Genomic DNA, 14,293 nt, shown 5'->3' on the forward strand with positions numbered 1-14,293 from the left:
AAGAGATATAGAAAATGAACCAGCCCCATGCCAGTCAGTCAATTAGAAAGCCGACCAAAATGTAAAATGATTTTTTGGTACCCAACCCAGATGCTGACTCTTTGTCAAAACGCTATGTGAGAGAGTTGTTTCCTCACAGAGCTCTTGAGAGAACAGACCAGACCAGCAGTGGCAGCCACCACCGTCAATATTTACAGTCCTGGATGATTCACTCTGCATTACAATAACATTCCCTGCGTGCCTTTACATCAGGAAGAGATGAGAAAAAAAAAGAAAGTGAGAGAAGGGGTGACGAGGGGGGCTGGCAGGTGAAATATGCGCCAGCAGCGATAAATGTTGAGCAAAGGAATCTGCCGGTGGCTCTCCCATGACGGGGCTGTCTGTCTGAGCATGTGTGTGTGCAAGTGTAGTTCAGGTCGATGGCTTCAGTTTGAGTGGGTGGAATTTCAGTTTGATGTGTGTGGGTGTAGTGACAGTTTGAGAACTGTTAGCGCATGTCAAGGAAAGCTCGGGGTGTCGTAATAATATCAGGTTGAATGGGTGCAGTGAGGGCAAAAGAAGATTAGCGTATGTAGTTAGTTTTAGTGTGTGAGCGCGTGGAAACATCACAATGCATGGGCAAACGGTGGGGAATCATGTCAAGCAGCATGTCTGGCTTAAAAATCAAATGTTAACTGACTATTGCATGGATGTGTTATGGTTGAGAGAACCAGTTGTCTTCATAGCACATATGACAGCTCCACAAAACCCACCATTTGTCTCCTTAACAATCTTGTTGTCCAAATGAAAACAGGCAGTTAGGGATGCCAGGGCTTTCTCTCAGTCTAAACATAATCAGCTGGTTATGAGAACAATTTAGAGTACTGTTTTTTTTCACGTATGTATCTACAGACAAGCATTTAGGATTTGTACAGTTTTGCAGTTGAAACAGTAGAGTTTTGAAAATGAATTGCAAATGTTGTTCAACATTAGTTCCATGTTCACAAATAATTTTATTCATTGTGTTCAAATTACTGAACCGTAGGTCTGTTGTAGTGGAATAAAACGACATCCCCTCCAGGTCTCTAGCAATCTTCTCATGTGTACATTTGTACAGATGAGGCAGGGCAACTTCAGCAAAATGCTTACAGCTTGGTAGCTCATACGTTGGGGTTGATAGTCTTCAGCTTGTGGATAAAGTTAGGCTTTACACTGTGTATATGGGTGCCGTATCTTAAGCAAAAGCAGCACTTTTCAGCATGTTTTTAGCTTTAGTTCCTGCCTTCAAAAATTGTCTATACAATTGGTTGCTTTTAAAAAATGATGTATTGCTGTCTAGACAAATGAAGTGAACTGTTTAGCTAAGTCATGTTATGAGGATGGATTTTTAGACATTTGCATTACTACATAAGCGGATGTGATTTTATTTTATTTTTTTTAACTTTTTCAAAGAGTTTCTCTTTGGCTTGTACATTAATAGTATAATCAACACATCTAGGATCCATAAAGACTTCAAGGATTGTTGGCAAGTTTTAAGTAGTTAGGCCTGCTACCAACGAATATTGTTATTATTAATCTATCTGGAATAATCAAGCAATCATTACCTCAACAAACTTAAGAACTGTATTGACTGACACCCAAATTTTATGTTCTGAACAAAGAAAAATAGCTGATCCACACAACTGAGGAGCTACCGTGCATCTAGGAAACCTTTGGCATTTTTGCTTAATAAATGACAAAAAAAATGATTAATTGGTAACTAAAATTATTACAGATTCCTTTAATGCATGTTTAATAAAAAAAAAAAGTTTCCAGACTAATTTTCAAATCAATTATTAAACTAACTGTTTCATCCTTGGCCGATTATCTCTGTCTGAAGCACAGAGCATTTTTCATTTATGACCCAGCCCAACACTGACATGGGAATTAGCTGCTACAATTGAAAAGCACAGTAGGCCAAGTGTTGAATGTCATGTGCCACCTATTGCATTGCCCCTCCGACTCAGAGTGTTTAGTCTGGCTGTTTTAATTTTAACCCATAATCCAAGAAAAGCAACACATCAATAGAGGCTGGTCGGCAGTTTAATCCAGCTTTTTATGTTTTTGAGATGAGCTGTTTTTATCCCTCTTCAAAAACCCACTGCCCAGTGAGCAGCATTGTCAGCGGACCTTTTCAGTGCGTTGTTTTCCTCAGCTGTTTGGCTCAGACTGGCCCCAGCTATGTGGCGTCTGAAGAGAGAGAAAAAAAGAGTACTTGGAGATGTAGAGAAAGAAAGAGGTTAGAGGTGAGAGACAACTAGTGAGAAGGAGAGAGGGAGATTGAAGGGAGCCCTGGAAGGGGGTAGACGGAGCTTCAAGCAAGACACAGAACAAGAGAGAAGACATAGGTTCGGTTGGAGAGAGGGAGAGATAGAGGTTAAGGTTGAAGGTTGAGTGGCTAAAAAACAGAATGAACTGACTGTGCCAAGCCAAGGGAAAGTATTAGTGCTTTTTTGTGACGGCTAGACTGTTATCTGCTAGACTCTAGACTATTATCTTCTTCATTACCCCTTTTAGTGAGCTCCAATAGAGAGGGACTGAGGGAGGGGAGAAAAGGCAGAAATGTTGAGGCCAAGTGGAGGGTGAGAAACGGTCGAAAGTGAAAAACAAAGTTGACAAGAGAAAGAAACATAAAGGGATTGAGTAAGAGTTAAACAGACTGATGGAGCGGGATTAAACTAGCAGTGCATAAAATTAGAAAAGTTTCTCTGCATGAAGTCATGGTTGTGCCTCATCTTGTGTTGCTGCTAATGACCGGTTATAACTCCCTGTGTTTAATATTAATCGTATGGTAAGAATGAAACAATTAATATAAAACATTTAACATTTAATCTCACCTACCATAACTTAATTTTTGCCAAAAATCAAGATTTTCCATTCTTAGTTGATACACAACTTCACTTGTTCAACTGTCTGGGTTTTCTGTTGTCGTATTTTGATCTTCATAACGTGACGCACACTTTCAATGGTAGACAGGTCTGGACTACAGGCAGACCTGTCTAGTACCCACACTCTTTAACTATGAACTCACCCTGTTGTAACTTGTACAGAATGTAATTCATTGTCTTGCTGATATAAAGAAGGACATCTCTGACAGAGATGTCATCTGGATGGCACATGTTTCTCCAAAACCTGTGTACCATTCAGCATTCATGGCGCCTTCGCAGATGTGCAAGTTTGCACTTTACCTTGCACCTTACTTTGTGCTGTATTCAGGTTAAAAAAGGGTAATTGCATTCTGTTTTCATTTATGATTTACACAATGTCCCGACTCTTTTGGAATTGGGGTTGTACATTAACTTTACTAGTTATTTCATGTGTATGGCATTCACATAGTTCAGAGCAGTGTTTATGGCGACAGCTCCAACTGCTTTACAGGAGATGCAGAATTCATCCAGCATGCTGCCAGTGCCGAGTGCAATATGGACAGCTGTGTAGCTTCCTCTGAACATGCTGTAACTGTCAAGTTCCCATGACTCTGAAATACAGTAGCTGTGACTGTCTCATAAGCATGTGTGGCCAGCGATGTCCATCAATCTGTGGTAACAGCGGGTACCTTATCCTGCGGTATAGTGTTTATGTTTGGGTTGTCATACAGTTTCACTATGCGTTTTGAAATTGTGTTGCGACTTGTAATTTTATATCATGAGATCCTGAAACCCCTCTTCCGAAACATATCCACGCATATAAATCTTGCTATCTAGGAAGTGATGGCATTTTTACAAGCTTCTGGCAATGTGCCTGCTGAGGCTGTGTGGTGAAGAGTAGGCAGTTGGACGAGGTAGTACCCTTGCTGTTGCACTGCTCATCTGTGGCGAATCAACTGCTTAATTTAGGGGGCAAGTTAACGTTAGCAAGTGAGGCGGCAGACTTGTCGTCATTGTAGAGTAATACAGCTGCTTTGTACAAAGTTGACAAATAGCCTTGTCTTTGTTTGTTATTCTCCCATCTACATTGTAGAACCCAAATTACTTACACACTGCTTCTCAGGTGCTTTGGTGTGTAAATGTGTGTGTGTCCCTTTGTATCATGCTGTCCCCTCTCTAAATTGGGAGGCTTTTGAGTTCTGTGTTTCCTCAGCAGCAGTTTGTGACTCACGTTGTGGATAATTGATCTGCTGATCCTTTCACATCTGATCTGATCAGATCAGATCTATGGATGAGAGGAGTAGCTGCTGCAAGTGAATGCAAACTTTTAGACCCAGCAGAACGAACAGTTAAGCCTTCAAACAGTCTGCTGTGCTTATAAACTGTATATTTTGAATTTGAACAGGTCCATTTAAAAAATTACCTTGTTGAAACAGTCACATTTGGAAATAAAGTAACAGCCTGCTTTATATTGTCATAACTAGAATATCATGACACTTTGGGTTTTTTTGCAGTCAGTTAAATACAAAACTTAACTTAATGAACTAAATCACTTTACATCACTATAATGTCTAAGAAAAAAGCTTTGGCAACCAATTCAATGATTGTCAGCAAGCAGATGCTGTATTTCATATATTTAGGGTGAATAATTTAAGTGGGAAGAGTTAAAGCATAAACAGCTTTCTTGATTTTTAGAATAAAAGGTGAAAATAGATTTAAACTGTAAACCTGCTTGTTCAAAGAGGAAAAGTCATAAACTACAGCTCAAGGATTTTATTCACAGACTTTATTGCCAATAAGAAATAGATGTTGGCAGACGGGGGTGCAGCCCCTCAACCCTCGGAGAATTGACTAAGTAGAGCACAAGGAGCAGTGTTGAAATAATAAAGCAGCCCGACACAGAAACCATAGCACATCTGTTTGGGGTGATTTAAAAACAAACCCTGGATTTGTAATTCAGTCTATATGCGTGCCAGTGTCCATATTGTTGACATATGCAGTGTGTATGCACAAAATAAAATGAACAGGTGGCTTTCACAGTTATATTCCATGTAACACGACTGGGTGCATCCCTGGGAAAATCAGTAAGGAAACGGTGTGACTTGCAGGTGAAATGAGTGGGTGCAACGTGAGTCAGGGAAGGGTGTGCGTGCGTGTGAGAGAGTTGCATATGAGTTTTTACATCTTCTGCATGCCTGTGAAGTATGCACGAGTGTGTATGTTTGTGTGTGTGTGTGTGTGTGTGTGTGTGTGTGTGTGTGTGTGTGTGTGTGTGTGTGTGTGAGTGAAGTGAGTCAGAGGAAGGTGTGTGTGATGTCAAGCCCTGACAGGCTCCACTGTGGTCCAAGTTCAGGTTGCTGTCAGGTGGTAATGGTTAGTTAACAGAGCTGGTAATTACCTCAGACTGTCGGGCTGAGACACTGGCCAGATACCCTCAGGATACTGTGGGAAAGTACATTTAATAGGTCAGCACAGTATTTCCCTCACGCTCATGCTGCAGCAGAAAGATGACCCCTACCCCAGGTGTTTAGATACAGTATACAGGAAGAATTTATTTTAAAAGGATGAACAAAACTGGAGAAATGCAAATGCCTAACAAGAATAAAAATGATATGGTAAAAGAGTTACAATAAAGTTTACACCTTGCTGTAGAGATGCTTGGTTCTTTCTTTTAATTGGTGTTAATGAGGAATTAACTGATTTTGAAATTGCCAGTACCTATACCTATGTTAAAAATAACAATTTGGCTAATAGCCAATACAAATGTTTTGTTGTTGTTTATTTTGTTTTGTTCTTATTTATTCCCAATTTGTGCCAGGGAAACAAAGAAATAACCTTTAAATATGACTTTATTTTGCATGAGAAACATCTTAAGACAAATAACTTTAGCCTTTTTATTATATATTATATACATAATATGTCATAGTTCCCTCACTAATATCCATTCATATAGCTGTGAAAATGGCAAATTTCTCCTGCAAACAATTGTATTCTAAAAAATTTTGGTAAATTGAAAATGATAATTTACCGAATGTGTCTCATGTTAACATCACCATAAAGTCATGTTTTGTTTTACATTACATTTTTAGGTAAAATTCTGCACATCAATGTTTTTTGTTTTTCTTCAATTTTAGTTTTTTGGCAAACTGGTCTTAAATTTAATTGCGAGTGGTTTTAAAAAAGAGTCTTAAAAAGTCTTAAATCCCACTTGCCTTCAGCTATAGGAGCCCTGAAGTAAAACCAGCAGTTTTCTGACCACTGAGAATTTGGTCTGACAAGAGCGCATTAACCAACCAGCTGACCAGAAAATGTCTATAGGCCTATAGAGCAAAACATTTTAGTCCTGGTTCAAACCCGTAGTGGGACGTTGTGGCTGCTGAACCACAAGATTTCCTTATTTTAAAACCAACATATTCATGTCTACCAGTAACTGTATTATCAGTAAAGAGGATTTTGTGACTCATTCTCACCTCTTTGGTCACTGGTATTCTGTTGAAGACTGATGACTGGTAGTCAGGCTTTATTCCACTCTCAGAGATGATTTAATGATTAACACTGAAATGATGTCAGCTTTTTCAGGGGAAGAGTGCTAAATGAAGCAAGATGTTTCCACTCTTTTCCACACTTTCTCCTTCCTTCTGCGCAGCCAAACAAAATTAAAGCGGGTCACTTTTCCACAGTTTGCATCCGTCAGTAAAAACGCTTGTGTGAGATTGTCGATCGCTGTTGGAAGGTTTCCAAATCACCTAGAGTGACCTCGGGACTCTGTGGGAAAGCCGTGAAAAAGGTCAATGTTTTGCCTCTCCTTACTCATCATTTTTACAGAAGTGTGAGGCTGCTTTTTCCAGTTCAGCGTACCATCCTACTAATCATTTCACAGTGGCAAGAACATTTTATATCTGCCCAGCAGAATGACAGGGAACCCAGTATGGCAGAATGTCCCAGACATGGGACGATGGGAGCAAACAATGAATTTCTGGTGTTATTTGTTTCCTTGGACGGGATACTATGTAGTTTCTAGAAAAAATATGTCCTTTTCTTACATGCTGTGTATATGTTTTAGACCACAGCAACCTTGAACAGTGGAATTATATAATTTTAACCTTAACTTGGCCTCCAAATTCACATTAAGAAGGAAAAGAAAACATTTTCAAAGGGAAACGATGGTGTAGTTCTTCCTCCCATGTCGCCTCTTCTTCTTTCCCATTCCCACGCTGCCCCTTACCTGACTTACCACAATTCGAATCAAATCACTAGTGCCCGATTGGTTGCTCTGATCATGTGACCTACATCGGCCCTAAAAGCACCGCCTTTTGAGATTGGTCTAGGATTTTCCCATGGGAGTTGCATACAGAGCCAGTGCGGTGTGTGTGTGTTTGAGAACGTTAGGGAAAAATCTCCCACCCCCCTCCCTCTCTTTCCTACCTCCTCTCCGTTGTCCCCCTTTCTCTTTTTTTTTCCACTACCTCCCATCCTTTGAAACACAGTATCACACTTTAGATAGCCTTTGTTGTCACGGCAAGGAGCATTCTTTCTCTGGCGCGGCCACACGGAGTGTGAGAATGCAGGAGGTTCCCTGAAAAACACAGAACAAAAGACGGAGTAATGTAGCAACTGCCTAAAAGTTTGAATAAAAATAAGAAAAAAAAACTTTTTTTTTTTGGCTGATTTCATTTTCTGAGGCTTTTTGAGCTCAGCGTCCTTCTGTGGCCTTAACTTGCAAGAATTGTGAATCACATTCACAATCTTGCCCACAGTTTTTTCCTTTTTTTTTATATGTTCTCTGCTGCATCCACATAGACATGTGTCATTTCACACTAATGGAATACAATTTAGGAAATTAGGTGATAATAATAATAATAATAATAATGATGAATAAATAAATAAATTCCAGTAGTAATGAGAAGAAAAAAGAGAAAAAAACACATGACACTTAAGCTTAAAGAACAGAGGTGGTAAACACAAGAATAAACAGCAAAAAAGAGGAAAAGAAAAGCTCGATGGGGTTAAAGGTCAGGGCAGGATTTTAAAGCCAGATTTGAAATATAATTTGCTTGTAAATGCTGTCAAACTGTGAGGAAAAAACAATGCCATGGGAAGTAGTGGTAAAATAAGACATGCACCTGAAAGACACATGTTTAAACCACCATCAATAATCTGGCAGTGTGGACCGGTTACATGCATCCTTTCTCTAAGAACTTCAAAAAGTCCATCTGACCTAAACAGACTAAAGCCACATGTCGTGCTTTTCGATGATCACAAACATGATATTTTGCCTGTGCAAACATGCCAAACTGTGATTGGTTTGACAACACTGTCAGTCTGATGCTTTCTGTGTCGCTAGACATGCAGGGGTTGCGGAGAAGGCACCTTCTCAGGCTCTCTGTGACAACTGCGTGCCTAAGAGCTTCAATTAAGTGGTGCTGTGGAAAAATCAAGTCTTCATGTACTACAGCAAGCCAAAAACAGAGATGTCAAACAAATCAGCCGGTTCAACCTGGACTCGAATCTTAAGTGACGGCACAGAGCTACAATCTGCGTTGATTAAAATATAATGTACCGCAAGACCATAGCGCTTTGACCAAGCTATTTTTTTGTGTCCATGAGAACCATTAATGCACTATAAAGCACTGATCACTCAAAAATATATTGTTGAAAATGCATCATTGTCATGATGTTACTTTCTAAATTTACATAACCTCACCTCCTTCATAGTGTCTTTGCTTTATTTAGTTGTCTAATAGATCTAAGTGGGATCCATGCATTTGTGTTTTGATTAATTATCAATAGAATTACTTCCATCCAGGTTGCGTGTGTGTGAGACGGTGTGTGTGTGTGCCTGCCTGTCCGTGGCTTAGCCTTGAGAGTTCAGAGCAGGTTCTGGCTTGCTCTACTCTGGGAAACTTTGAGCTGAGCAAATAGCTGGGTCTGTTTTCCTGGCTGCCGCCACACTCGTATGTGTGAGCCATGTGTATGCGCTGCGAGCACTTGTATGCATGTGGTCTATGTGCCTGTGCGAATTGTGAAGTGTTTTGTCTGTATGGTAAATTCTGTGTGTGTGTGTGTGTGTGTGTGTGTGTGTGTGTGTGTGTGTGTGTGTAAGACAGAATACAAAGAGGAGAATACAGAGTGTACTGAGGGAGAGATGAGCTTCATTCCCACAGACAAGACAGGAGATGACACCTCTGCTGTTCCCACACCTCCACTGTCTAGCCACTTTCTCCTGTCCTGACCTCAGTTACCGCAGAGGCAAACAGCTCTGCATGTGCACACGCTCACACACATTGATGTGCCCATGATTTTCAGTCATTAAACTTTTGCTGGATAAAGAGAGAAAAACTTTAAAAGTGAGCCAGTAGTGGATCTTGCCTTGTGCGGTCTGTGAGCGAGGTTTGATTTACAGCCCACCTCTAAGTGGAATGCTGTTTGCTGGGTGGAGCTCAGGTGTGTTGACAAGGCTTTTAGCACTGACATGTTGTCAGGACGGCTTACAGACGAGTGTGTGTGTGTGTGTGTGTGCATGCATGTGTGTGTGTGTGCGTGCATGGTAGGGGCCGGCAAACAAGGGGTCACTAATGTCCCACCAGGGAGACCTTTACCATGAGAGCTGGGACAGCATGGACATGCGAACGTTACTGAGGCGTAAATGCTGTGTCTACACACACACACACACACACACACACACACACACACACACACTGATATGATCTTCCTTAGCACTTAGCCTCTTTAACACCAAAGTAACCACTCAGGGAAAATGGCTGTTTGCCATTGGTGTGAATGGGTCAAGGTTTTCATGCCCTAAAGACCCAAACACACCAAACCAACTGTACTGTTGCATCGCCTCATTTCGCCTGTGTTTCAGTCATTTAGCTGCATTTAATCAAAGGTTTTTGGTATAGTCTCTGTGGCACCAAAAGTAACACCTACAAAAAGGTACCTAGACCCTAGACTGTGAAGTGTCTCCACTGCAGACAGTACTCTCACATGTGGGCGGGGTTTTGTCACTCACTTCTTGTCCAGCAGCACTGGACATGCTCACTTTACAAAACTAATTGTGTCACTTTTTGTATGTACATGTACAAGTGCAACACCATAAATGCCTTTGAGGAAAGATTAGCTAAAACTGTGCGCAGTTTTCCCAATTTCAGTGATTTTATCTCAAATTTTGCCGCTCTATGACGGCAGGATTTTCACTTAACCTTCAGGGTGTAGCCATTTGGAAACGTTACACACACTTTGTCAGACAGCACGTTGTATAACTTGTTTGTTTCACTTCAGCCTTTACAGTATCTATAGCTCCGGACGCAGGCTTGCCTGTTAAACTTGTGCTCTTTACCCCTGTGTCATACACTTGGTTTGTGTATAGTTGGGAACATAATAAGGGGTGAGAACCAGGGGGTGGACTTTATTGATTTTAATATTTAGTATGAAAACTTCTCCCTTTTATTGGAAAAAAAAATGTGAGAAAGAACACTTGCATCCCTTTTGGCCACAAACAGTTCAGTGTGTGCAGTGTAAACTTTTTGGTCTGTGATTAATAACTCTAGATTAGGTTTAATTCACAAGTACCCTTTTGGCAGTAGAAAGAGTTCATCAAGAAATTTCATTTGACATACAGTATCTATAATTCATTTTTGCCCAAAATGTCAGTTACGCCCGTCCACTAATCTGTATCTCACTAAGTTGCAATATTTGTGACATATTTCTTCTTCCTCGTATTTTTCTCCTCTTCATTTGTGATGAGTAAAAGCTCTTAAAAACACATCTTTTAACCCTGCTGATAATGACTGTTTTTATCTGTGTCCAGGCTTGTAACTGTGATCAGTACGTGGCAGTGCCCAGAAATGACATGGTCAGGATGCTTCAACAGAAAGGTCAGTCAAACCAAACAAAATCAAGAGGGTTCACGGTTAGTGGACTCCTTACCACAACATGTCATTTCATCTCACATCTTTGCTTCTTTTAGCGAATTTTACAACATGCTATGGCTACAAGGGGTGTAATGATCCTTCGATCTGGATCGTTATATCAATTCAATAATTTACGATGCAGTTTGATCGATGCAAAGTCTAAACACAGATCCATATTATCATATTTAGGATGCACCTTTATTTTGAAATTCTGTGTCACCATCAAACAGCAGCAGGCGGAAAACGGCAAGAAGCCAGAGAAAGACAATGAGGAGACAATGAGTTCGGTCTGTGGCCCCTTGCTTTGTGTCACCACCCCACCCCCCCACCCCCCCCCCAAACGCTCTTCATTAGTCTTCATCAGTCTGATGAAGTCTAATCAAGAGCGTTTGTGCTTTTCATTTGGTGCATTAAATAAGTGATAACTTGCGGTGTGCGAGCCATTTTTTTCCTTTTTATTTTTCGGAAAAGTTTGCCTTCAGAGCTTTAAGCCAGTTAGCCCTGAAGTTTTAGGGGGGGCTGAAGGTTAACTTATCCCATGTGTTGTTTGGTGGAGTCAATTTAATGTAAACTTTACTGCAATTAATCGGTTACAATTATTTATAATTATTTATGTGATGTTTTAATCTTTTATGGCCAAATACAAAATAGAAACGGGTGGCAGCTTCTTCTGTAACAGATAGTTTTAAATGAGATGATATTGTTTTATATTGATGGCAGGCCCATAAATTGAAATGAATCAAAATCGTATCGTGGCAGACTTTGTGATTTCGACAAATATCGGAATACCAAAATAAACTCATTAAATGTTGGTGTTCTGTTTGTAGGATTCCTGCAGGACCAGGACATCACTGACCACGCACAGCAACAGGAAGAGGAGAAGCTCGGTGACATTCTGACCTCCAGTGTGACCCCTGAAATCCCCAGGTATGTTCAGTGTCAGTGGGCCCCCCTCTCAGGGCTGGACCCCGACACCCTGACCTTTCCCGGGGGTGCACCCGTACAGCTCCACACTGTGCCCCCTGCCCTCCTGCCGAGGATACCACTCTTCTATGTCTGCACCAGATGTGGCAAGGTGTTCTGGGAAGGCTCCCACTTTGGCCGCGTCCTCTCTATGTTTCAGGACGTCTTACACATAACAGACGAGAACACTGATTCGGCTTCGGCAGCACAGCAGAACTGACGGATGTAGAGCTAGTTTAATGGTTCCTCAAACATCGTAAAATTTTTTGAAACATTTAGAACCCGGCTGTCATAAAATCCAATTAAATTGGCTCATATATGAGTTTTATTTTTATATTTTCTAATTGATGATAGAAGAAATTCATTTTCAATTAACAAATCGTTTAGATAAAAATTAGGTGCTAAGTAAACGGTAATCCCACTGGCCCTCTATGATGTTTATTTTTTATTGTTTTTAAACCTAAATCAACCAACTGTGCTGAGAGGTCCTGTTCACCATCTGGAAATAAAATTTGAAAGTTATACCAGAAAGGATGATGTAAAATCACAAGTTCTTTTTAGGTGCATATAGTTTTGACAGTTTTAAATCCATTTTGTTTATAAGAGTTTAAAACACACTGACCCAAAGACAGGTCACACGATGATCATGTTTTGACTTGGTCAGTTTTTGTTGTTGATTGTTTTCACTGTTATATCACATTTATGGTGATTTGTAGGCTGGATCTTATTAAGATCATTTGAATTGTTCCTCAATTCCTCATTTCTTCACTAAGAATTTATATCATCAATCTATAAAGTGCCACGTTTAAGTGGAAACCAGTCACTGTATGTAAAAATGGATGACGCGTCTCTGCTTATACCCACTGTACAAAAATGAAACCAAGGTTTCCTGAATACAGCCACGATAAACTAACATTCATGCTGGTCTATACAATCATCCCAGCCCTCCCTCCTGCGTTTCCATGTGGTACAATTGTGGGCGCTGCTGTCGCAAAGACACCTAGATCACTTTCTGTTTTCCTCTGAGCCAAGCAACTGACACAATATCCACAGATAGTTTGGCTGTTCCACTGTCCGCAGTTTCCACTACTGGGAATTACTGCAAGGAACTTACACTGACACTCTTTGGTAACAGGGACAGCTACCAATAGCTACCACAGAAACAAAAGCACTGTCCTCTTTCTGTTTTGTTTTTGCAATGGTGAATGCACTTTATCCAAATCGAGCCTTCATTTTCCTGGGAGATTTTATCGTGTGACAGACAAAATTGCATAATGAAAGAGTGGCTTATAGGAATCTTAACACTGATGGTGCCATTATTCGATAGCACATTTACTTCACAATAATAAGTTCAAGTTAAAAACCTGTTTATTTCCACTTTTTTCTCCATTCAACAGAAAAAAAAGTTAGTCAAATGGTGACAGGACTTCATTATTTGGTGTTGATATCAGTCTCTGGTACTGTATATTTTCATTCTCTGGGTTTGCATTTGTACAATGTTTAATTATTTAGCTTGAAGCTGAATATGTGTTAATAAAGTGCAACTCATTTCATTTGTTAATCGGAGAAATCACAGTTGTCTCTGTCAGTGTTCAGGTATTTTTAATATGTTTCTGAATTTGCAGAACAGATGGTTAAGAGCTAAGAGTGGACAGATTGATGAGATCATCTAAGCTTCACTGATGCCTGTCAGGTGTAACACTAACAGTGTGGGGGTTTCCTGCCCCGAGGCTGAAGAGCAGACGGGTCACCAAGTAACCCAACACACACACCACCCGAATCCCTTCATATTCTCTCCTACCTTCTACGGGGTTCCCGCAGATTGTCATGGACTAAAATTCAAACCGTTTCCATTCGTTTTTAAGATCCCATGATAATTTATTCCTTGTCCCGCAATTTTCAAACATATCAAATTCCGACATAATTTCAGCTAGTTGGCACATATGAAGGGAGAAAATGAATGAACGTACATGATGGTAAACAAAATGTTGACGCACAATAGAGCTGTTACATTGACAGCTTCAGAAAATAAATTTTCCGTTATGGTACAGTATCCATACAAGATTACTGTAACAATTTTATTAAACACAAAAAAATTCCATGACTTTTATAAAACTTTCAATACATTTTTAACCATTTGAAACCTGGATCAACATTGATTTTCTTGTGCTGCATTTGAACCTATTTTTAGAGGAATGTCAAAGAAATGTCCCACAAACTGCAGGAAATTTGTAGATTTAGAATTTTTTTTATCAAAGCTGGGGAAATGCTTATGTATCTAAATTTATAACTATCAGAATTATATATATATATATATATATATATATATATATATATATATATATATATATATATATATAAGATTATTTTACAGAATTATTATTTTTCAGGTAATTTTTTGGGGTTTGGGGGGTTTTACTTTACTTTGTCTTAACTCATTTTCAGGTAAGCTTTTACTTTTTACTAATTCTTTGCTTTTTTAGCTAATTCCTCCTCACAAATTGCTCTTTGCTTTCTTCCCATTTACGAAAG

At 39.8% G+C, this 14,293-nt stretch overlaps 1 protein-coding gene across 1 annotated transcript in view; it reads left to right on the forward strand.

The window, feature by feature from the left end:
- The window catches only part of exd3 (exonuclease 3'-5' domain containing 3), a 53,515-nt gene extending 40,193 nt beyond the window's left edge, over positions 1–13,322 (forward strand). Inside the window, exons 20-21 of the mRNA XM_042509396.1 lie at positions 10,696–10,762; positions 11,626–13,322. Of these exons, the coding sequence (XP_042365330.1) occupies positions 10,696–10,762; positions 11,626–11,981 (423 nt within the window). The 3' untranslated portion in view covers positions 11,982–13,322. The remainder of the gene's footprint in view (positions 1–10,695; positions 10,763–11,625) is intronic.
- The last annotated feature ends 971 nt before the right edge of the window (positions 13,323–14,293 follow it).

Source organism: Plectropomus leopardus, chromosome 20, assembly GCF_008729295.1.
Source record: "Plectropomus leopardus isolate mb chromosome 20, YSFRI_Pleo_2.0, whole genome shotgun sequence".
Taxonomy (NCBI): Eukaryota; Metazoa; Chordata; class Actinopteri; order Perciformes; family Serranidae; genus Plectropomus; species Plectropomus leopardus.